Consider the following 14,082-nt stretch of genomic DNA (forward strand, 5'->3'; position numbering starts at 1 on the left):
TGGGGTGGAAACCTAGTGGTAACTCAGTGGATGGGGATGAGGCCCGTGTACCCCTGTGCCGCCGGCAGTGGGGCACAGGGTGGGGAAAGGCCACCCCTGCCTCCATGGGCCTCCCCGTGTCTCCAGGCAGTGCCACGCGGAGGTGCGGCTTGGCTTGGCCCTGTTCACGAACTTAAGAATAATTCAGGACTTTAACCGAAGTTTGGAGTTGAACAGAAAAAAGCATTTATACTGTGTATCCATTATGTGTATATTAAAAAATCCCTTATCCTGCAGAGGGTGGGATTGCATCCAGAAGCAAAATAGGTGATGAGAGGAGAGGCCCTGCGTTGGTTTTCATTTGGCTGCTTTTCTCTATGGGTCCTTGGTCTGTAAACCAGGCATGCCAACTCTAATTTTTACTGGGACATGGGTTTCATGAAGAGTTACCTCAAACTCTAGGGAATGACATTAAAAAAAAAAAAAAAAGGAGAATCACTGTGCTTTTAGCAGCAGCGAATCTTGGTTATTGAAACCCACTTCACTTTGTAAAGCATTGCAGAGAAGCCGTTTAACCGGGGAGCCGCAGTGTCCTCCCCTGTGAAGTGGAACGCCGGGCGGCCCCGGCTACCGTGCAGGAGTTAAGTGCTGCACAGGTGTGGTCTGGGTTGTCTCTAAAATGTGCTGCGCTTCCCTCCTGCGCCGTTATGGCGTGGCTACCTTGGACAAGTTCCTGCCCCTCGAAGGGAATAGGGTGATTTCCTTCTAAAGGCCCCTGCTGTGTTTTACATGGCTAAGCGGGGTGACTGCAGTAAGAAAAATGTGACATTGAGGGTTTTTAAATAAAAGGTAAAGTGATAACTTTCCTTTCTGTTGGCTGCTTTGGTAAAGAATACTACCCTCTGGTGAGGACTGATGGACATGTTTCTTAAGAACAAATTCAGTAAGTGACAAACTTGAGCCACTTCTGTACCCCGAGGAGGGATGTTGGTGAGGGTTGGAGGCTGAAGAAGCCCCGGGAGTCCGGCCTCCTGGGCCGAGGGTGAGGATGGCACGTGCTCGCACCACAGTCCCCGAAGACCACAAGTCTCATTTTGTGCTTCCAGAGCCCGGGGGCCAGGGCGGGCGCGAAATCCCAATTCTAAACCAGTTCCTGGTCTGCCAGGAGATAGGTACAGAATGAGGGAGACGGGCGTTTGGAAGCGTTGGTCAGCCCCAGGCAGGCAGGTGGGCTGCAGGACCTTCTTCCTTCAGGCAGGTAGTTTTGTTACAAAAGCATTGAGGGGTTGGAGGCTCACAGGATTAGCAAAGCTGACTTGCAGGTGGAGCTTTGAACTGTGACTTTTAGTTGAAAGTGTGCCAGGAGGAAGCCTTGAGGCCTTAACTTGACCTTGAGTCTTAACATCTAAATTTATAGTATTCCTGCTGAAAAGAAGGAATACCAGCTTTTGCATTTTTAAAAATTATCCCCTGCTGTTATTTCACAAAAGGTGAGCTAATGGAGTTAACGTTCCTTTTCAGGTGAGCTCCTCAGCCACCCTTTTGCCTCTGAGCAGCTGCCGTTTCCAGGGCAGGGGCAGTTTGCACTCACCTGAAGCCCTTAGGTGCCTGGACCTCAGCAGCTGCTCTCCTGTTGCCCTGCAGGCTAAAACTGAGTGTCAGGTCCTTTCTCCCCCCACCCCCCCAAGTCTGCTTCTTGAACAAGTGTTGGTGTGAGCCGTTTCATTCCTTTTCTCCAAAGTCTCTCCACTCACCCGCTGCCCAGGATGACTTGGGAAGTAGGACGTAGTAGGGTGGACACTGCAGGCACTGCCTCAGAGGGAAGGCAGGCGTGCCTGCTGGAAGTCATGAAGAGGGACCCATCCATACAGAAACTGTCATTTCACTGCTTTTAGGCTGTCGATAACGGGAAACGGCAGTTCCTTGTCCAGCGAGTTCACGTTTAGCAGTCGGTGGGGTGGTGTAGACGGTGTGAGTCCGTGTTTGTCAGGCTTTCGGTTTGTCCTAGCGCGTCCCGGGCTCGGGGACTGACGCTGCCTTCTCTTGCAGACACCAGCTGGCGCTCCGAGGCCACCTTCCAGTTCACTGTGGAGCGCTTCAGCAGACTGAGTGAGTCGGTCCTGAGCCCTCCGTGTTTTGTGCGAAATCTGCCCTGGAAGATTATGGTGATGCCGCGCTTTTATCCAGACAGACCACACCAAAAGAGCGTAGGATTCTTTCTCCAGTGCAATGCTGAATCTGACTCCACGTAAGACGGCCTCCATGGTGAAACTACACACCCACAGATAGTTAGGTTACATTATTGGAAGCCAAACTTTACCAGCCTAACTCAGTTCCTTTTTTGAATTCCCTTGCTGCCTCTCCACAGTCCTTTTAGTTTTAAATTGGAGTAAGTATGTTTCCCTCTTTCATACCCACTGGTAGGTATTATATCCAGACCAGAAAAGTGCACTCTTCTCCTCGCCAGTGACACCTGGCGTTGGTGTGTTGGAATCTGCCAGCCAGCACTGGCTGATGATTCAGACCACCTTGCTTATTAATTCGCTTATTCTTAAGCCTGCAGAGCAACTGCCCAAGGAGGAAAGTGTAGTTTTAGAGGGAAGCCCTGAGGCTGGACACCCTTGCGTGGTTGCATTTCCTTGAAGTTTTTACACCTTGGGCCTCTGGTTTATTTTAGAAGGAAAAAAAGGTTTAAACAAAGTATATTATAAAATGCCTTAAAATAGATAAAATCTTGGTCTTTCATTCACATGAAACTACAGATCAGGGGATTCAGATTTTCGCATTTATTTCAAATTCTTTCTACCCATTCGTTTGACCATCAGCATTGATGAATCTCCCCTTCACGTCAGTAACAACTCTTCAGCTTTTAGCAAGAGCCCGGGTGGCAGGGATAGATGGTTGGAGGACCGGGATGACTTTCTCGGCTTTCCATCGGGGAGGTCACGGGAACCACTTCACGCCTCTCCCTGCCACCCCTTAGTCTGCTGCCTTCTGGAGCCCTTCATCCAGGAGGCTGCCCAGAGGACAGCGGCGGTTGTGGATAGAGCCTGGGGAGCCCAGTTCATTCGCTGTCTCTTTTTAGTTAATGTTCAGAAAGTGCCCAGCCAGCTTTGGGGTACAGCGTTTCAGGGGTCAGTTGTCTCATTTCTTTTTTTTTTTTTTTTTTTAAAGCATTTTTATTGAGATATATTCATATACCATACGTTCTATCCAAAAGGTAGGATCAGTGGCTTTTAATATAATGAACACCACAAAAAATTTTAGACCAATTTTATTACTCTACACTCCTTAGCAGTCACCTCTCTATCTCCCTATCCTTCCAGCCCTATGCAACTGCTAATTTAATTCCATTTTTATGCACTGATTTATGTTTGTTTTATATAAATGGAATCATGTAATACATAGTACTTTGATTTTTTTTTATGTTCTGGGTTTTTTTGCCTGATTTGTTCCGTTTCAAAAAAAAATCAGTCTTATATATGTAATATTACCCATATTCATTTTTCAAATGAGGTTACACTATGCTATGCAGTCCCATGGTACATTTTTAAAAGCCCTATTTTAATTGTAAACCTTTAACTTAATGGATTTACTACATGATGAATCTTTTTGGTTTTGAAGCATTTTAAACACTGGTAGAGAAAACTGTTGGTGCTTTTGACATCTTCATTAGTAGACTACACACGGGCAGCCCAAACCCTTTTAGCTTCTTTCTCCATTTAAGGTAACTGTGCACTACCACCACCCTAAAAGAACATGCAAATGGGAATTGTCACCTGTTGGTATTGGCATCTTAAAAATATATATATATATATATGTAAACATCAGTTAAATGTGTTGACTAAGGCTTAGATTCTTTTTTTTTAAACAGGTCTTGGTCTTGTCACGCACAAGCAGTGCTGAAGATAATAAATTACAGAGATGATGAAAAGTCATTCAGCCGTCGCATCAGTCATTTGTTCTTTCATAAAGAAAATGATTGGGGATTTTCTAATTTTATGGCCTGGAGTGTAAGTAACAGTATATATTTAGTCTGAATAATCTGAGCATTATTGCTTGTTCGCCAAATTCTTTCTGTTCTTCAAATCCCTCTTGATTCTAGAATCAAAATGTTTATGTTTTGAAAGGTATCTGTGAAAATATGTTCTCTCATTTCCTAGCTTAGATTCTTTAGCAGGCATCTGGAATCAGATCTCAGCTTTGAGTCAAAGACTGTAAGGTAGTTTGTTCTTTTCCTGATGGGAAGTATTAAGAGAAATAATGCTGGTGGAGCCTCTTCCCTGGGTCAGCCATAGTGCCAGGCAGTTTCACATACTTCATGCTCAGGTCAGTTCAGGTGGGCTCCTCGCCAGAGGAGGAACCAGTCGGATGGACTGAGGAGTGTTCCCTGACCCCCTGAGCCCTTGCACACAGATGTGCAGGCCTTGTGATGCCTCTGGCTCTTCTGTGGCCCCAAGCCCCCTCCCAGGGGCTCTTCAACCCGTTTCTCTTCTGAGAACACTTTTTAAGTCAGCTCAAAGCACTTGAAAACTAGAGGCAAAACTGAGATGTTTTTTGAAGTAGGCGATTGTAATCCATTAAATGCAGGGACTGGGGTAACAGTCCTTTTGGAGTGAGTGTTCATTTGTTCTTCTGCAAGTTGGATATTGTTGTTTTTGTTTGTCTTTTATAGGAAGTGACTGATCCTGAGAAAGGATTTATAGATGATGACAAAGTTACTTTTGAAGTCTTTGTCCAGGCTGATGCACCCCATGGAGTTGCGTAAGTTTTTCTTTGGGCATTACGAAGAAGTGTCTTGTGCTGGAGTAAATAGCATTTGCACATGTTTAACAGAGATGCCGATGTTCGACAATAAGCACCCTCCCTGGGCTTGCCCACCAGAACACATGTCTGGCATACATGGACAATATGCCTGCTTCACAAGGTCATTCATCTAGTTAACAGATTTCTGGAGTCGTCTCTGTGTATGCCAGACACTGAACTAGGCACGGGACTTTAATTCTGGTCAACAAGACTGTTTTTCTGTCCTCAGAACTTGACAACCAAAAGACTGGTTAAGACTAGTGTATAAATATAAGTAGAGCAGGAGTGCTCAATTTGAAGGGGACTGGGATGGGAAAATCTGGATGCATTAAATGCATGATGGCGTGGGGGCAGGGAAAGAGCTGGGAACCTCTAGCAAGTTCTAAATCAGTGTCAGAGGAGGACCTGCAGGGCATGGCTTCTGATCACGGGGGCCAGGGAAGAGGGTGGTCTTGGCCACTGGGCACTGAGGAGGGACAAAGGAGTTCAGTCTGGGGAATGGTGCAGGGAAGGACCCCGGCAAGCAAGCTTGGGTTGGGCTGAGCAGCGGGGCAGAGAGCAGTGGAGCTGAAGGCGGGTGAGGAAGGTGGGACCCAGTTGTACACTAAGGCTTTTTAAGGTGATTGTGTACAGGTGCAACAAAAAAATGTCAGGTAGGAAGAAGCTGAGTGGCAAATACCAAGGCCTTGCTTGTTTTATTCTTGGTTCCCACACAGCCTCCCCCTTCTGGCAGGAGTGTAGAGCGTGGCTGGGATGGAGTGGGGGGCAGTGGGGCGGCCCCGGTAGGAGCTGTGGTGGAGTCCAGGTCGTGTGTGGTGTGGTCTGGGTGGGGCCCCAGGAGTGAAGAGGAGAGCAGGGCTATGAGATGACGTAGAGGCAGAACCTGCAGAACCAGCAGCTGATGCCGGAGGAGTCAGAAGCCAAAAGAAAGAGTGGGTGGTTGCACATTCAGGGTGGGGAAGCAGGGAGCATGGGTGTAGGAGTTGTGTTCACTTACCAGTGCATGGGTGTAGGAGTTGTGTTCACTTACCAGTGGGCTCTTGGGCAGGGCCCCTAGGCTGTGCCAGAGAGAACTTGAGGTTGTGTTAAGGGGGGGCGGGTTGGTGTTAATGCTGCTTGTGAAGTCCAGGAAGGCTGAAGGTCACACCATCGGGACCACCAAGTAGAGCGGCCGTGAAGATCTTCCAGGGACTAAAGGAGTTGGATAACCCTATGGAGGGCCATGGAGTGCCCGTAGCGTCGCACCCTGCGCTGGGGCTCCTGGTGAAGTGCTGGCGTTTCCTTTATAGCTAGAGGCTTGTGCACGACAGTGACCTTTTTAGATCGCAATGTGGCGGTTAGTAAGCGAGAGCCGTGTAGAGGTTTAGGTCTTTTGATCCCATAATTCATTTAGTCTACGGAAATAATTCAACAGCAGGTTTCTGTCTCTTACCCATTTCTTGTCCGGGCTCTGCTGAGCAGTCCCTTGTGATGACCCACCTGCCCCATGTGAGCGTTCATTTGATTCTGACGTTGACCTTCATGGGGATCCAGAGTGAACACGGGTAGTCTGTGTGTTCTTGTGGTTCCTGGCCTGCTGAGGCAGAGTGGACTGTAAAGCAGCCTTTTGAGATAAAAGATACTTACAACATGATATGTCCTCTGATGGGTATTGTGTAAAAGAGAGCTTCACTCTCCCAAAAGGCAATTAGTGAAGTATTTTGGAAATTTTTAAGGTATGGCTTTGTACTTCCTGCCCCCCACCCCCCTTCCCTTTCTCCCATGTGTACCTCCTTGCTTGGGAGGTGGGGCCCTGTGACGCTGGAAACAGCTTGACCCAAGGGCCCTGTCGTCCTATCAGCAGATTCCTAGAGAAATGTCCCATGTGGCTTCCTGAGGCCTGAGGCTGTCCCCAGGGAGCACCTTCACTGTGTCCCAGGATTCTTGGCAACTAACTCTGAGGAGGTACCGGGGATTGAACCCAGGACCTCATACGTGGGAGCAGGTGCTCGACCACTGAGCTACACTCGCTCTCCCAAGACCAACTCTTTTTCCCTCAGAGTTCTTTTTGGAACCCAAGAAAATGAAATGCCAAACATGACTTGTTAACTTTCATATCAGTCTTAACTGGGGAGCAGAAACCAGAATTTACCTTGGGTAGTTTCTTAAAAACATGTGCGTAGGTTGTGCTTGAATATTGGGGTGCGGACCAGCGCACGGTAGTTCTCATTACTTCTTTTGTGTGTCATCATCATGCCCCACCCCCTTTTCCAAAAGCTTTCCATGTGCTTATGATACTCGTATCTGACTAAAAAACTGGCTTGGAATTTTCAGCCGTCCCAATCAAAACATTTCCTATTTCAGCGATACTTATCCCATTCAGCCATTGTCACTTAAACCTTTTTTGATGATGATTGTTTTCAAAACAGCTATCTAATTTCAGAACTCTCGGGTTTTACACACAGAGACCGCATTTTAACCATGGCCGTTTGATATGCCTGAGTACCTCAGTGTGTTTCCAAGACTAACTCGTGGAATCACGGGGCACTGTTGACCCTGAACCTCAAAATCCTGTCTTCTCTGGTCTTGAGCACACTTGATGGGATTGTGTTTGTGTTTTTTTTTTTTTTTTTTAAGAGCAGTTTTACTGAGCTATATTCACATACCATTCAGTTACCCAAAGTGTATACTCGATATCTTTTAGTGTTTGATTTTGTCTTTTGCATTATATACAGCACAAGATTGAAGGGAGGGGAGAGTGTTCTGCTTTAAAGTGGCATGCCTTTTAGCTTTTTTTTTTTTTTTTTTAATTTACTAGCAGAAAATCTCCTTTTCTCTCAAACCAACCACCACCAAAAAAAAAAATCTCTTGGGGCTTAGAGCTCTGAGGTGAAACTCACCAAGTGTACACGCCTGTCTTTTCCTGTGTCCATATCTCCCTGCTGAAAAGCTGGGGATCAGCTGCCCCTGTGTGCCCTCTACTGTGTGTGCAGCAGAACAGCCCTAGGAGGCAGGCTTCCACTACACAGAGCTAGAATTTCATCAGTATCTGTGCTGACTTCCAATCCTGAGATGCCGGGATTGAATTTGCACTGGTCCAGGCACTCGGGTGAACAGAAGCGGATGGGTGACTATTGGGCGGAGCCACGTGATAAGACCTGGCCTTTATTTTCCCTACACCTCGAACTTGTCTTTCAGGTGGGATTCAAAGAAGCACACGGGCTATGTTGGTTTAAAGAATCAGGGAGCCACTTGTTACATGAACAGCCTGCTGCAGACATTGTTTTTCACAAATCAACTACGAAAGGTAAACGGGTGGCATTTCTCTCCCCTCACCTTCCACCTCTCTGTTTTCTCAGGTGTATTAAGGGTTAAACAAAACCCTCTTAGCAACTTTCTCTTTCCCAGAGCTTAGACTAGTCACCTGCTTTTTAGGCTAACTTTACTACAACTGATGCAGTTTTACAGGGGTAACTTTAATAAACTGTCCTAGAAATAACCTTATGATATAATGGTTGTTTTTAAAACGTAAAAACCATTGGTAGCAGCATGTGAATAATTTTAGTAGTATTTTGGTTTTCATCAAATCTGTTCACAAATAATAGTAAGCTTTAAAATGTTACTCTAAGAAGTAGCATGAGATGAGTGATTGTCTTTGGTGAACTACATTGGCGGTTAGTTTGTGTATGTTTATGTATGTATGTGTGTGTATGTATGTATATGTGTGTGTATATATGTACACACACACATACTTGTATTTTCCAAAATTTTATAGTGTTAGAAAAAATTCCTGACCTATTTGGGGAAAGCTCAAAGCCTGAGCAACTAAATCCCTAATTAGAGATGAGAGATGATGCTTTCACATGAAATTAAATTCTTATTTCTAAATAATTTCTTTTAGGCTGTGTACATGATGCCAACTGAGGGTGACGATTCATCTAAAAGTGTCCCTTTAGCATTACAAAGAGTGTTCTATGAATTACAACACAGTGATAAGCCTGTAGGAACAAAAAAGCTAACAAAATCATTCGGGTATGTATGAGAAATGTGCCTTTTCCATTCTGTTTTCTTTTTTAAGGACGAATGAGTGAAGCACAGAGCATGAGGCAGGCATTTAATTTAGGGAGACCATTTAATTACATCAGTGTTTTTACCGTTGTATTTTGTTTCACTTCTTTGGAAATAGAAGATTTGTTTTAGAATTTTGCTTCACTGCTTACGGTTTTTTACTTTTCAAGAAAAGAATCTATAGACTTTTTTCACTTGCATGTACATTTACTGCAGACGTCACTGCCCCAAGCAGTAGGATTTTCAGAACAAGATAGAAAAGTTGTGGGCATTTTGCTATTCACTGATAAATTCTGTTTATCTCCAATAATCTACATAAAAAATGAATTTAAGAATAATGGCATATTATTCAGGTTTAGTTTTTAAATCTAAGTTGCTTTTTAACTTACTCTCTTTTGAAATTTGGAAGTTTAAATGTAGGTGCTCATTTTAATATCTTTCAAAGGTGGGAAACACTTGACAGCTTCATGCAACACGATGTTCAGGAGCTATGTCGAGTGGTAAGTTTCAAGCAATCATTTGTGTAGTTCTGACATTTAATATTTTGAACATCAGAAGTTGGTACTGAGTAAAACCTATCAGACCTACTTCACATCACTCTAATTCAAGTACACCCATCTTTGTTCTTGACCACAGCTAGGCTAGTTAGATAAAGCAGGATCTGTCTAGTTTAAAAGCCAGAAAGGATGAGAAAAGGAATAACTTTGGAAGTGAAGTATGGAGGCTTGGCTTTAAATGGTAATAGGTAGTAGACTTAATCTGTCAGACATGCAAACACACCCGCGTTGTCGGAGAAACGGGTTGACTTAGGGAGCTGTTCTGATTGGCCTCAGTCGCTTGGGGTTAGTGGCTTCTGAGCCTTCCTCTGCACAGAGGTTGACCCATGTTGGTGGCTCTTCAGTGCCCTCACTAGTTGGCAAATTTGTGTTCTTCCGTTTGTGATTCGTCTTCTCAGAAACACACACACATGTACGCACATGAAATGGCTATTCAAGGTGATTGGCTGGGCAAGGTGTGTTTTCTTTTTTGCAGCACTAGCTGGATTGAATCCAGTGCATTAAATATCCATGGACAAACCAGTCAATCCTGTTGACAGGCTCAGCCTCATTAATGCCTTGGTGTGGACCATTCGAGTTGAGTTTAGTGACCAATTTACATGATTTCCACAGAGGTAAAATGACTGTAAAGTGCATCTGAAGGCACTGCAGATTACTAATGCATTCCAGAGGCTGTGTAAAGGGCTTCATCTCAACTCTTGCATGTAGATACTTTTGTAAATACCCAACCAAGGAGGAAGATTTTGTATGTGTCTTTGATAATTGCATGCCAAGGGTCATAATATTTATAGTCTGGAATTTCTTTGGCCATTGACATTTCCTAGTCAAGTTTCTAAATATACTGCTTTCGAGTTTTTTAAAGCCAAAACCTTTCTCTTTCAGTTGCTTGATAATGTGGAGAATAAGATGAAAGGCACGTGTGTAGAAGGCACCATACCTAAATTATTCAGAGGCAAAATGGTGGTATGTGAGCACCAGTTTTAAAGAAAGATTGCAAAAAATTTTCAAATGCTGATTTTTTTGTCTTAATACTGAAGACATCTTATTTTCCACATTCGTAGTCCTACATCCAGTGTAAAGAAGTAGACTATCGATCTGATCGAAGAGAAGATTATTATGATATCCAGCTAAGTATAAAAGGAAAGAAAAATAGTAAGTTTTGTTTGCTAATGGCATGAACTTTTGATAATATTTGCTTTGATTTTCTGCTTCATTTAAACAAGAGATTTTTATTGAAATAGAATGTAGACACAGAAAAGTGGCCAAATCATAAATGAGGAGTTCATCGAGTAAGGACACACTTGTCCAGCCCACCCAGATCGAGAAGTAGAGCATTTACCAGCACAGCAGAAGCCCCCTTGTCCCTTCCCAGCTGCTACCTCCCCCTCCTCAGAGGAAAGCACTGTTTGTGCTTCTGACAGCTTAGATTAATTTTGCATGTTTTACTTTTTCAAGTAGAAACCATGGCGGGTCTTTAGTCTTTGTGTCTCATTTCTTTTGCTCATCATTTTACTTGTGAGGTTTATCCAGGTTGCATGTAGCAATAGTGTCATCATTTTCTTTTCTTTATAGTTACTCCATTTTACAGATAGACCACAAGGTGTTTTTTTGTTTTTCAGAGATTTGTTTTTTTATTTATTCCCTCCCTCCCCCGTTGTGTGTGCTCTGTGTCTATTTGCTGTGTGTTCTTCTTTGTCTGCTTGCATTCTTGTCTGCACACCTGTAATCTGTGTCTCTGTGTTGCGTCATCTTGCTGCATGAGATCTCCGTGTGTGGGACCACTCCTGGGCAGGTTGTGCTTTTTTCCTTCGCGCTGGCTAGCTGTCCTTGCGGGGGCACACTCCTTGAGTGTGGGGCTTCCCTACATGGGGGACACCCTTACGTAGCACGGCACTCCTTGTGCGCATCAGCACTGCGCATGGGCCAGCTCCACACGGGTCCGGGAGGCCTGGGGTTTGAACCCTGGACCTCCCATGTGGTAGGCGGACGTTCTATCAATTGAGCCAAATCTGCTTCCCCAGAAGGTATTTTGTAATCATTCTTATCTTAATAGATACCTGGGATGTTTTCAGTTTCAGGCTGTTAAGTGTAAGGCTTCCTGACTGTTCTTGAACCTCTTTGTTGCACAGGTGTTGTCTATGTTGATCACCTGGGCGTGAACATGCTAGTACAGGGTTTGCTTATGTTGAGTTTCATAGAGAATGCCCACACATTTTCCAAAGTCATACGAGTTTCATCCTCACTGGTGTGATGAAAGGTGTGAGAGTCTCCCACGGCCACACCAGAACTGGCAGTTCTCAGGCTTTGAAATTTGGGGTGGGGGTATATTATATACAGGGTTTTTTGTTTTGAGGTACCTGGGGTCAGGGATTGAACCTGGGACCTCGTATATGGGAAGCTGGTGCTCAGCCACTGAGCCACGTCTGCTACCTCCGTTCCCTTACTGCAGTTTTAATTTGCATTTCCCTGAAGATCTGAGATTGTCACCTTTTCAGATGCCTATTGGCGATTTGGGTATCTTTTGTAAAATGTCTGTTTTAAATTATTTGTGTTTCATCTATTTCTAGACTCTTTATTCTGTTCCATTGGTCTTTGTTTTGGTTACTTTAATATTCCCTGATAAAAGATATTAAGGCTTTAATTATTAAAGTTATCAAAACTATCTTAACCATTTGTAACGCTCTTGAGAACCCCGTATTTGTGTTTCCAGAGTCGGCGCCTCTAGGTGGGTTCGTGAAGGTGCTAATGGCACATTGAACTAGCCTGCAGCAAAGAGCGAGCATTTCTAGCTGCAGTTTTTTTCCATTCTCCTCTAGTATTGATAAATATGTTGATAGTTAATACCTGTGTCACCTGTTAAAGTTTTCGTGCTCACCCTGGCTGACTCTCTCTTTCTCTCTTTAAAGTATTTGAATCATTTGTGGATTATGTGGCAGTAGAACAACTGGATGGCGACAATAAGTACGACGCCGGGGAGCACGGCTTGCAGGTAACTTGGATGTTGGGTACCAGGGTTGTATCGTTTCCCTTTTTTTTTCACATCTCTTGCCTATTAGCTAATTGAAAACCCGGTGGTCCCTTTTTTTTTTTTTTAAAGATTTATTTATTATTATTATTATTTTTAATTTCCTCTTCCCCACCCCAACCCCAGTTGTCTGCTCTCTGTCCATTTGCTGTGTGTTCTTCTTGTGTCCGCTTGTATTCTTGTCAGTGGCTCCTGGAATCTGTGTCTCTTTTTGTTGTGTCATCTTGCTGTGTCAGCTCTCCATGTGTGCAGTGCCATCCCTGGGTAGGCTGCACTTTTTTTGTGCATGGCATGGCACTCTTTGTGCGCGTCAGCACTGCACATGGGCCAGCTCCACACAGGTCAAGGAGGCCCGGGGTTTGAACCTTGGACCTCCCATGTGGTAGGCTGATGCTCTATCAATTGAGCCAAGTCCTCTTCCCAGTCCCAAATTTTATGTTCTGGTTTTCAGAACAGGAAAGGGCTTTATTTCCTAGTCTGGAGTGATGAATCGAGAGCTCTGATTCTGTCATTTTTTGGTTGAATGGGAAGGAGCAGGGAGGCGCTGACGGGACAGTTGAGCTGCAGTTGTTCTGCGGGTAGAATGTTGTCCTCTGGTCTGAGGACCTGTCCTGGCCTTGCAGGAGCTTCCTCCTTAGTCTCTCCTCCTTACCTCATGGTGTGGGTGCTGGGGGTCATCCTCAGGTTCCCTGGGTGATAACATAAATTTCAGTCACTTTTTTTTTTTTTTTTGGAGAAGTAGACAGCTTTATTGGCAGAAGCGGGGGAGCCAGGGTGCACGGGCTTATGCGCGATCTGTGAGCGAGTCCCTTCAGTCACTATTTAAATTTTTTTTTTTAATGATGCAATTATGATTTTCTGAGGATCCTGGCTTGTAGAATGGGGGTTCTGTTCCATGGATACTTGGTGGCCCTCCTTGTTTTCTGGGCTCCTGGCAGAGCAGTGAGCCTGGTGAACGAGAATGGGATAGGACATGAGCGGCCCTGCCGTGGGTCCGGCAGGCCAGCCGAGCCCAGTGATCGCCGTCTGGACTCGGTTCAGCGCGGGCAGCTGCTTCAGGTGGTCCGGCTCGGGGCTGGTGATGGCTCGCGGGTCCACTCTCCTGGAGCCACAGACCTGGTGTTGTGCCGCTCGGACCACCGGGAACACCAGGCCTCATAGATTTGAAAGGCGTGCCTGGAGGCTATTTAGGTCAGTGCCCGGAACTTGTCTTGTCCACTCTGGATATTTTGGGGTCTGGGTAAACGATATATATTTTAGAATTGTACGTTCCATGGATGGTGGTAAAGGAAAAGAATCATTTTATCTTGGGAACTGTTTTAAAAGCACACCATTTTGTGGAAAGCAGATGTGGCTCCAGCAGTTAAGCGCCTGCTTCCCACGTGGAAGTTCCTGGGTTTGGTTCCTCGTGCCTCCTAGAAAAAAACAAAAACAAACAACGAGCAAAACAAATGGGGGGAAAGAGACAACTCAAGGGCTGTAATGTGGCTCAGTGGTTGAGTGCCGGCTTCCCATGTACGAAGTCCTGGGTTCAGTCTCCAGCCCCAGTACCTCAAAATCAAAACACAACAAAACCACCATTCCTTTGTCTGGAGTAGGTTCCTGGGTTTTTGTTTTCATCTTGGCAGAAATATTGTCCTCTTAAATGGGCTCATGCCCATTGGCACA

At 45.0% G+C, this 14,082-nt stretch overlaps 1 protein-coding gene across 1 annotated transcript in view; it reads left to right on the plus strand.

The window, feature by feature from the left end:
* USP7 (ubiquitin specific peptidase 7) overlaps window positions 1–14,082 on the plus strand; it is a 64,684-nt gene that overhangs the window by 35,763 nt on the left and 14,839 nt on the right. The window contains 9 exon segments of the mRNA XM_058286488.2: window positions 2,029–2,227; window positions 3,854–3,992; window positions 4,655–4,743; window positions 7,963–8,071; window positions 8,666–8,796; window positions 9,278–9,332; window positions 10,272–10,352; window positions 10,451–10,541; window positions 12,296–12,378. Coding sequence (XP_058142471.1) covers window positions 2,029–2,227; window positions 3,854–3,992; window positions 4,655–4,743; window positions 7,963–8,071; window positions 8,666–8,796; window positions 9,278–9,332; window positions 10,272–10,352; window positions 10,451–10,541; window positions 12,296–12,378 — 977 coding nt within the window.

The sequence above is a fragment of the Dasypus novemcinctus genome, chromosome 23 (assembly GCF_030445035.2).
Source record: "Dasypus novemcinctus isolate mDasNov1 chromosome 23, mDasNov1.1.hap2, whole genome shotgun sequence".
Classification (NCBI taxonomy): Eukaryota; Metazoa; Chordata; class Mammalia; order Cingulata; family Dasypodidae; genus Dasypus; species Dasypus novemcinctus.